Genomic DNA, 10,770 nt, shown 5'->3' with positions numbered 1-10,770 from the left:
TCAGCAGTTTTTTCTCTTTCTCTCCCTCCTCTTCTCCCTCCTTCTCTTTCTACAGATGTCACAGAATCCTATGTCAAATCTGGCAGAAGCTACTATGCTAAAAAGTTCACATCAAGAGCTTGCCCACTCTCCAGCTCTCTAAGATATTTGTAGACTTCCCTGGTTCCAAGGCAAAAGAAGTAGTCATGTTCTTTGTTTAAAAAATCCTTAATTTATCTGCTTTTATTTCTCTTGCTGCTGTTGCTCATATTACACAGTCTGGCCATTTGGGTTTGCAGAGAGATCTCTGAAAGCTCAGTGCTGCTCTTCAACACAGCCTCTGCCTGGCTGAGGGAAAAGGAGATGCTTAGGAAGATGCAAGTCTTTCAAAGGACACTTAATCACACGAGTCACTTCAGGTGGGTGAGAGCAAAGCAAATCCATGCTTTTGCTAATGCTCTTTTTTCCAGCTCGGTGTTGAGGGCTGGTGGAAAAAGCTGTTCTCCTGCCGGAGGCATCGGCGTTGGGGCAGAACTTGTGTGACTGCCAGATGTACTTCGGGATAGCCCAGCAGTCATTAGACCTATTCTATCCAACCAGTTTTAGCCTTTTAAATTTCAATTATTTTTTTTTGTCCAGTTTTTATTCTTTTAATATCAAAAAAGTAGACTTCTCTCACGTCTGCAGCCTCAGAGGAAGTAGGCTCAAAATCCATTTCTCCACTCGGAGCCCGGCGAAGGGTTTTGCCTGCTTTATTTGCACGTGTGGACGTCGTAGACTCGTGTGCACTCCTGGCAGCGGACGTAGCAGCACCAGTGGAAGATACAGTGACATTTCTCTTTCCGTTTCTCAGTCCTCGTGTTGTGCCCGCGGCCGCAGCACAAAAGGTCGCAACCGTCAATCCCGTGGGAGGTGACGTTGCAGATCCTGTCGCGGGTCCCAAAGGAGCCTGTCTCAGGGTTGGGCTCACAAAAGTTCGGTGAGTTCTCGTAGTAAACCAGGTCCTTCTCTGTTGGGGCCTTGAAGAATTTGTATTTGGGCCGGAGGGTCTCGACCCAGCCGCGGGATTCCCGGTGTTTCTCCACCACCATTTCTGAGGCGCTGTCGTACTTGTCCTTGAGGTAGTCGCCGATGACCCTGAAGTCTGGCTGGGACCACCAGCAGGTCTTCACTTCGCAGCTGCCCGAGAGCCCGTGGCACTTGCACTTGAGGTGCATGAGCTCAATGATAGACTGCAAAAGAGAGGGAAGGCAAGGGAGAAGGAACACGTTAACTTGTATTTAAACCTCTTGTGACATTCTGCTACTTAGCCATCATTTTACAAGGAATTATGGATGTTTTAATAGATATATTTATACTCTTGTTAACAAAAATCCCCTTAACCCCCCGCTCACAGCTGGGTCTAAGCCATAAAAGTTCTGTACTTTGTGAAGTGACCGGTTCTGATTCCCAACTCAAATTTAAGGATTTACCAAAAACTTTCACCAAGGAGATTTCTGAGCTTATTAACTACTGTCTTATCAATGTTCATGTGGGAATACTGCAGTGTGGTCACCCAGGAAAAGAATTCAAACACATCAGTGCAGAGAAGCAAAGAACAGAGAAAGCTACACAAGCGATGCTTCAAAAATGAAAAATGAAGCTTTTGTGTTGGAAATAAAAGGAATATGAAATGTCCAAGCTATCTAGAACAGAACTCCACCCTTTACATATGTTTTGTGTTTACTTAAGTGAACAAGGTTCAAGCCTTGGTATGGCTGCTTTCAGAAACTGAAAAGGAATTTATTTTTATTTTAAAACCATGGTTATGGCTTTTCTAAAATAATTTCAAAGAAAAAAAAAATAAAAGCCCAACTTTTGATTTGAATGGCTCAGGCTTCAACACAAAACACTTTCCTGGGATAAATGGGAGGGTGATTTTTGATCCCAGAAGTTTGCTACTTGTTTTTACCTCTTATAAAATGAGTTTAAATAAATAGAGGTGTTGCCCTCCAGTACTCTGAGGTGGGAGACAACCTTATGCAACAGCTTGATAATCTGCATTTTCAGAGTGATCAGCAGATTTCTGGGTACGTGAACAGGCGAGTGCCAGCCTGAGTCCAAGAGATTTGCCATGAATCAGCACCTTGGTGTTCACCAGGTGCTTCCCTGTGTTATTTACGGAGTATCACCCACCGCAGAGCAGGTTGTAATTAGCCATGAGAGAGAACCACAGAAGGTTTGGTTCGAATAATCACGCTGAACTTAATCAAAACTCCTGGCAGAGCGGTAGGCTTGGAGTTCCTATGGGAACTAATATGAAACATCACCCATGGCTCAGGTTTGGCTGGAAACACTCGAGTGTGGAGGCCTGGAAGAGCTGTCCCATGGGTGCTGGCATGGTGAGAATGGAAAACACCAGTTCTTTCTAAAGCAGTGGGATTTCAGGTCATGGTGTGACATCTGCTCTCTAATCTCTGACAGCTGTAAAATGTCCTAGAAGAACTCATTGCCGAGGAACAAGACTTAGAGTAGAAAGACCTCTGCAGGGATCACAGGGATGTTTGCTCGTTTTTTTCCAAGGATTCTCACTTTAAAGGAAATCCCTCCTTTCCCCTCCACACAGCTTCTCCCCAGCCCTCTTTTCCCTACCACATATCCCAGTAACTGCCACCAGCACTGCCCCATCCCTGGGGTTACCTGGGATAATTTAGGCCAGAGCTGCAGGAAACCACATTATTGCTTGTGGTCGTCTCCCTTGCAGACAATTTTGGTTTCTGGTGGTATTTCCCTTTCGAAAGTTATATTCCAACAGCTCTGCTGTGGTGTGAGGTGGGATAACACCACTGGGAATTCCCAGTATCCACTTCAGGAGCTCTCAAGAAAGCCCAGCCTGCCTGAGGACAGGTGTTCCAGCAGTAACTGTGGTGTTTGCTACAGCTCACTGCAAAAATGTTCTCCTGGATATGTGCAAGACCTTCTGCTGAGGGGACAAGACCACATTAACTTGTTCTCTGTTATCTCAGAGAAGCTGTGGCATAATCTCTGTTAAAAAGGGCTTTGTGGTTCAGTTCTACAAATTGTTTCCCACAAATTTCATTCTTCTGGCATTTATGGGCTATTCTTGATATATATATATATATATATATATGTAAAAAAGCAATATCCCCCCTTTTGGGATTATTCCATCTAGGGAAAAGATTCATTGTGTACAAGGCAATTTTGTGCTTTGTTTTCCCCAACACATTTTGTTCCAGGATTGTTTGAAGTAAAAACAGCTTCAGGGCATGATCCAAGTTTAATCAGGAGGTACCAGAGTCATACTGCCTCTAATTTTGTTCAAATATTTCCTGGGAAACAGAACAGGGTTGAGAAGATGGGCTGTGGGAAAAGCTCTCCTGCTCTTCTCCTCCCTCAAGGCTGCAGAGGAGGGGAATGGACAATGGCATTCAAACTTCAGGTGCTCCACAGTCAGTGGAAGGGAACAGACACAATTAGCACATTATTAACTGAGTTAATAACTATAATTATGGAATCGCAGAATGATTTGGGTTGGAAGGAACCTTAAAAATTGTTCCGTTCCAACCACCCTGGAATGGGCAGGGACACCTTCCACTAGACCAGGTTGCTCCAAGCCATGTCCAGCCTGGCCTTGGATGCTTCCAGGAATGGGGCATCCCCAGCTTCTGGGGTTAGATATCCTCATAAGATGGGATGAAATCCCATCTTAAACCTGCCTTGATCCATCCTCTATAAAAGAGATCTGGACAGCTGACTCCAAGGCAGGCTTTTGGATCTGTGTGGGTGAATTTATGTGGTGCTTTCACAGATCAGGTACGTCTATATAGAACTATACAGGATGGGTATTAGCATTTTGTGACGTAAATTTGCCCAGATTTAGGTCTTTTGAGTCCACTTAATTCCCTCCCACCATCCATTATGTCAGGTAAGAAAAGAACAGCGGGAAAGGTGAAACTTAAATGTCCTTACGGTCCTTCCAGCTTCGTTGTTGTGCCTGTTCATGGCCGAGCGAGCGTCGGGCCTGTTCTCCCGGGCATCCGCGAACTCCCGGGACACCGTGGTCCCGAACTCCACGTCCTCGCTGCAGCCCCCCCACTTCCAGCCCTCCCCAGGAGAGCCCTTGTGGCGCGTGTCACACCCGCACTTGTTGACCGAGCCCTCGGCGCAGGATCGGGTCACGGCGAAAGCCACCCCGGCAGAGGCGATGGCGTGGACAAAGGCTGACTCCCTGGTGGCTGTGAAAGAGAGAAGTCGGTGAGTAAGGGCCAGTGAGGGATGGATTTGATCTGTCCTGTGAACGTCTTCTCTGGAGGGCATGGCAGAAGGCCAGGAAATCCTCCTCTTCCCTGTGGTCTGGCTTGGACTTACTCCAAAGATGTTTTCTTTTGCTAGGAAATGAGCTCCTGTGCAGACAGGACCAGGCTTGAATTCAAGGCCACTGAGGTCAGCCAAAAAAGGTCTGACTGGGGTCATCCTCAGGTCTTTGGATAGGGCCATGGCACCACAGAAAGCTGTGCAAACCTGAGTTTCAGGGGGCACCTGGAATATTCTGTCTGGTACTGTGCAGTCAATGCACCCCACAGCCAGGCCCTGAGCCGTGGGCTTCGCTTCAGACACACAGAATTTGGGTGTGTTCCCAAAAAATGGAAAACGCAGGTTTACACTTAACGACTGTCTCAGTGGTGGGACCAGCACCAGGTAAAGCTGCTCTTCCTTGACAGGGAGAGGTGTTGCTGGCTGTAAGGCAGGAGAATGCCAGGATGGTCATGTCCTCAATCCTCAGGATGTAAACCAAACATTGTCCCCAGCCTCCATCCTCTTTTCCCCGAGGCTGTGCCTCTCACACGGTGACAGTGCTCAAGGTGTACCTTGAACCTGCCCCAGGTTTTCCTCACTTCCCTAATTAAGGTCCCTGCCAAGGGGACTGGAAATGAACTTTCCTTCTGTGCCCATTGCCTCAGGCTGGTGGGTGGGAGCAGCCAGGAGATGTCATGGTTAAGGACTGAGGAGTTTTTGTGGAGAACTTCCATCACAGGGAGAGCTGGGCAGGGAAGGGGAGCAGGGGAGGCTTTCCTGGATGCCACCGCTTTTTCCACACTGTGCCAAAACATAAACCAAACTTTCCAAACTGCTTTGCAAGTGGGGAATACACCAAGATATCAGGTTTTTATTTCCCTTCCTCCTTGCAGTTTTGGTTTCTTCACTCATGAGAAATGACAGTGCAGTTCAACACCACACCTCAGAAAACACCACTGCTTTTTGGCTGCAGTAAAATGGGATTTTTACCATGAACGGGACTGTTCTCAAACCCTTGAGGCAATTTTAATAATTCTGATAACTGGCCCCACTTAACCTCCTGTATTATTCCTCACTCACCTCATGCTTATAGACCAGTTATACTAGAAACTGTGTTGCTTCTGACACTTTTCAGATGATTCCACTGGGATATGTAAATATTAATGAATCCATAAAGGCACAAGGTCACATTTTCAGTTGATGCAACTTCACCAAAGCTTCTACTGAGCTTTGTATCAGCTGACTACTCAAAAACCACTCAAACCTTCCCTGCACCATATTTTGCTGATCTGAGCTTTCCCTGGGCATTTTGGCTTAATCTTTGCCTTCCAGATGCTTCCAGGCTTTACTAATGTGGAGAGAGTTTAATGCAGCAAGCCAAAAAGTCAGTGTGTTTTTGGGGAACACTCACAACTGTGGAGCAGTCCTGGCTGGATTGAAGGCTTAAGCAAGAACTCAAGCTTTGCTTTGGGAAGGCTACCAAATACAACAGTATGCAAATCCCATAATGTGCATGAACTTACAAGCTGAAGGGATGAGCAATGTCCTGGAACATGTTTGTCAGGGCACATGGGGAGGTTATTAAGTCACCGAGGGCTACAACCAAAAAAAAAAAAAACAACAGAAAAAGGAAAACACAGGAACCCTCAGGTCCCCAGTGTGATTTTGAAAAACCCTTGTTCAGCATCTGTCCAGCCTGGAGGATCCCAGCATCCTGCAAATGATTAGCATGCAGTTCTTGACTGTGAAAGCTCAGCTTTGAGCATGAACAGGAAAGTCCTGTTCAAACAGGACTGGGGACTTTGCATCTGGCCTAAGTCCAGGTGGGATACAGAAACCAAATTTTGGGGGTAGACAGCTTCATATGAGGTCTCCAAGGACATTTTTGACCAGCCCTGGAGTCTCTGAAAAATAAAAGGCTTCTCACAAATGCCAGTGAGATAAGGTGGTGGGGTGAATGCCATTAAAATATGTTAGGGAGGTGGAAGGTGCAGTGTCTGGACAGAGAAAGGGTGACACACCTTCCACATCCTCCCAGCGTGGCCCAGCTAATCTTGAAACCTTTCCATAAAATCATAGAATGGTTGGATTGAAACTTAAAGATCAGGTGGTTCCAACATTCCCAGTTTTGCTTTCACCCCAATCTCCACCCAGCCTGTGTCTGGGATTGGGATTGGCCTGACCCTTGTGCAGGACCTTGTACTTGGCTTTGTTGAGCTTCATGAGGTTTGCACAGACCCTCATCTCCAGCCTGCCCAGCTCCCTCTGGGTGCATCCCTTCCCTCCAGTGTGTGACTGCACCACTCAGCCTGGTGTCATCAGCACTGGATCCCACTGGATCCCTGGATCCCGCTGTCCACGTCCCCAGCAAGCAGTGCCAGTCCCAGCACCACCGCCAAGGAACAGCACTGCATCTCCTGGAGTGCCACCATACAGGTAATTCCTGACCCAGCAGGTGGTCCATCCATCAAATCCAGGGATCTCCAATTCAGAGACAAGGATAATGTGCTTTCCTCTGACTATGACTAAAGGACATTCCTTGGTTAGGTCAGCTCTCATCTCTTGGGAATCACCTTTTCCTCTGCTCAGGAGAGATCTGATCCTGGCCTTTGGCTTATTGGGAAGGTGCTGTAGGTGCTGAACTGATGTTTGCAAACCCCCGTGGAGACCCCCTGTGTCTTGCCAAGCTTGGACCGAAAAGGAAATGTCCACAGCCATGGTGTTTGTGCAGGAAAACTTCTCCTGTGTGGGTGTGAGAGGGGGCCGTGGCTTGGGACACCACGGTTTGTGGATCCCAGCTTGGATTCAGCAGGAGCCATGGGCTCAGCACAAAGGTGCTCCCCTGTGCATTCCCCTCACCACAAGGAAGACACTGAGGGGCTGGAGCGTGTCCAGGGAAGGGAACGGAGCTGGGGAAGGATCTGGAGCACCAGGAGAGGCTGAGGGAGCTGGGAAGGGGCTGGAGAATTCCTGAGGGAGCTGGGAAAGGGGCTCAGCCTGGAGAAAAGGAGGCTCAGGGGGAATTTCTGGCTCTGCACAACTCCCTGCCAGGAGGGGACAGCCAGGAGGGTCGGGCTCTGCTCCCAGGGAACAGGGACAGGAGGAGAGGGAACGGCCTCAGGTTCTGTCAAGGATTGGATATTAGGGAAATTTGGATACTTAGGGTGGATATTAGGGAAATTTTCTTCACTGAAGGGGTTGTCAGGCACAGGCACTGCCCAGGGCAGTGTTGGAACCACCTGGAGGGATTTAAAAGGATATGGCACTTAGGAACATGGGACACCAGTGGATCTGGCAGTGCTGGGGTCATGTTTGGGCTCAGTCACCTTGTTGGTCTTTTCCAACCTTAAGGATCCTTCGATCCAATGATTCTGTCCAGGTGCAGAGCTCACCAAACCCCAGGGAGCTTCAGGCTGCACAGCCTGGAGAATTCCTGTGTTTGCCAGGACTGGGAACAAGCAGTTCCAGGCAGACAGCTTTGGCTGTAGAGACCAAACCCTAAATCTCAGATCCATCACCTAAACTCTCCACAGTTTTTAGCCCTTGTTGAAAGCCAGGAGGGTATTGATGGGATTTTCCTTGAGAAGCAGCAATTACAGAGAGCTCTTCTCTTCCCAGAAAGCGCTCAGCGCCTTTTACAGCCTGGATAGGACATAATCACTCCCCTGCTTTTGAAATGCAGCCACCACTTAAGAGCACACAACAGGAAGCAAATCGCGTTGTATCTGATCGTAACTACCTAGGGAATGCAGGCAGGCAGGGAAAAGGAGCTGAGATCTGGCCCCGGGGCACTGAGGTGAGGAGTTTGCCTCTTGAGAAAGTCGCAGCCGATCTCTTAATGACTCCACGAAATTAGGGCACCGGGTTTAACATCTCCTAGCCCTAACTTAAGGCACCGGGTTCAATATTGACGCAGATGGAGCTTTGCCACGGTGTGAATCACGTCCTGCCACCTCCAGAGCCACGGCACTGTCCTGCCCCTACCCGGCATCCCTGACCCTGCCCGGGCTGCAGCCGCCGGCGGCGGGGCTGCAGGAATGGAGAAGGAGTGGATGGAGATGGAGATAAGCAGGAGGAAAGCATGCACTTGTAATGGAAATGAGGGGTTATTAAGGTGCCATATAAAAATGCAAGAGATTTAGCGAAGATAGCAGGAAAGTGCCGTGTATTTGTCAGGTCGCCTCATTCCTCTCTGGGTGGTTCTGGTAGCGAGGAGACAGCAGCTCCTTAGGGCTTGGGGAGAGCTGCTGGGAAGTCACCTGGCAGGAGGAGCAATATCTCACGGGGATGTTGACTTCAGAGCATTTTAACTGCTTTCTTTTGGTCACCAAAGCTCTGGCTTTTAATTCCTTTAATTCGTTTAATTCCTGCCTGCTCCTGGATTTCCCTGCAGGGCCCAGAGACTTGGATGTCTGGTGCTATTCCACAGTTCCCTCTCCATTCTGGAAGGATTGAGTATCTGTGAAAAGGTGCTGAGACATACAGAGGGCCTTGAGGGGTGTCCCCTAAAGCAGAGGTCTCCAAGTCATTGGTCCCTTCTGTAAAGGATTTCCCTAAGAAGCCCAGGCTGAAATCTGAGAGACTGAATGTCCCCTGAATATCCTGTGCAGAACCTCTCTGACCACTTGTCCCAGCACCAAACCCATCTTGAGATGCAAAAACACTTGGCTGAGCAGTTTAATTTTGATAATCCAGAGGCCTGAGGATGATGTGACCTAAGATTTGTTTTCCTGCTGTGACAGGGCTCTTTTTGTGTGACTTTGGGCAAATCCTTTGGTCACTCTGTGCTTCTGCTTCCTTATCTGTACAGCCCAGGACAATCCTGCTTATCTCCCCAGGAGTCTGCAATGCTAAATTCAGTGATGGCTTCAGAATTGTAGGCAGACGGAATTGGAGCCGAGCAGAGAGTTCTCAGATTATGGGATGAGGAAGGCAAATGAATAACTGCATAAATATCTCAGCTGCCCAGTATGTGAAAACTGCTCTCGTGTGTTCTTCTGCCCAGACAGTGACTTATTTTCCCTGAATGACAAAATTATTAACCCCAGGTCAGGTAGGCATCCCAGACATGTGGCAAGATGGAATATGGTGATGCAGGAGGATGAGTATGTAATGGTTTATTTTGCTCTGAAAATCCCTTTTTACCACCTCTATGCTGTAACATTGAGCCCTGCTGTCCCCATTCCTGACACCCTAAATCTTTCCTTTTTGAAACAGAGTCCTTGGAGTGAGGCACTGACTTAGTGCCTTTTGGGGCTGGATAATGTATAAACAACATAGAAAAGAACAGAATTGTCCCAGACAATGAAGGAAAGAATTCCCAGCCATGTCTGCTCTTGAGGAGAGGATCCTGCTCCCTGTTCCACATTTGGAAAGGTGTGGCTTTTCAACTTTTCAACTTTTGTGAGCCCTGAATTCCTGGCACCACAGACTTCTGGAGTACCCTTGGGAGAAGCATTTTGCTAAAAATGGAGTGAAATAGAGGAAATGGTTTATCTGTTTAGCAGGACTGTGGGGAGGAGTCGTGCTGGCTTCTCTGAGCTTTGTTTTTCAAAGCTAAAAGTCTACAGAAAGGTACCTCTAGCTCCAGCTACTTGAGACACCCACCTTGGAGGGCTGGAAGGTGCAAAGGCTTTCCAACATTTTTCTGGTAGGACAGACTCCCTAAGAACATGAGGGAGTGTGAGAAAGGGCTTCAATTCCCTCCTTGGCTTGAGGGGATATAAACCCACAGCTGTCAGTTAGGATTTGCACAACAGTTGACACTACACTGAATCTGGATTAAAAGGGAAAAACACACAACCAAATAAACTAAATAAATGCTAAGAACTAAGAAACTGGAAATAAAGCTGGGAACAACCTGGTGTTCCTGGTATTTGGAGCAGCCTTTTACACGGGGGCCCATCCTAGCTCAGTTTTCGCTGGTTCCTGTGGTCCTCCCTGCACCTTTGGCATCACGGGCATCAGAAGGTGTTGTCCTGTGGAAAAAGGTGGTGAGGAATTTGTGAAGAGCTTTGGAAGCTCAGCCTTTGGCTGAGGTGAGGTGAATTTGGGTTTTGACTGCAGTACGAAGATCACCACCCAGCAGCTCTCAGCACACTGTGCTCTCCTCCTTGAATCCATCAAGGGAGACACCTTCCCTGCTTCCCTGGGAGCAGAGCTGCGCCATTCCCTGAGGGAAGGGTCACCAGAAATACTTCCATGAAGATAAACCAGAAGAGTTTGAGTGAAAGCTCACACTGCATGGCTTTGGATGAAAAAGAAGAATCCCAGAAAAGATTAATACCGAATGAGCCTGCTCGGTTGTTGAGTAGCTGGTGGCCCCTGGGAGAAGGAATTTCTTTAGGCTCTGACAGCCTTGCAGGCACAGCTCCTTTCTGAACAGCAGGAGTGAAATCCAACGGGACTGGTGAGTCAGAGCTCCCAGGATTTCCAAAAGCACATGGAAGCATCACTGCTGGCTCACACCAACACAGACAGCATTTCCTGCTGGCT

General features: G+C 48.1%; 1 protein-coding gene across 1 annotated transcript in view; it reads right to left on the bottom strand.

The window, feature by feature from the left end:
- Positions 1-222: 222 nt before the first annotated feature.
- The window catches only part of WNT3A (Wnt family member 3A), an 85,392-nt gene continuing 74,844 nt past the window's right edge, over positions 223-10,770 (bottom strand). The window contains exons 3-4 of the mRNA XM_058833078.1: positions 3,949-4,214; positions 223-1,211 (exon numbers count right to left, since the gene is read on the bottom strand). Coding sequence (XP_058689061.1) covers positions 732-1,211; positions 3,949-4,214 — 746 coding nt within the window. The 3' untranslated portion in view covers positions 223-731. The remainder of the gene's footprint in view (positions 1,212-3,948; positions 4,215-10,770) is intronic.

Source organism: Poecile atricapillus, chromosome 2 (assembly GCF_030490865.1).
Source record: "Poecile atricapillus isolate bPoeAtr1 chromosome 2, bPoeAtr1.hap1, whole genome shotgun sequence".
Lineage (NCBI taxonomy): Eukaryota > Metazoa > Chordata > Aves > Passeriformes > Paridae > Poecile > Poecile atricapillus.
The sequence above is the reverse complement of the archived record's forward strand: the minus strand, read 5'-3'. Positions and strand labels throughout refer to the sequence as shown.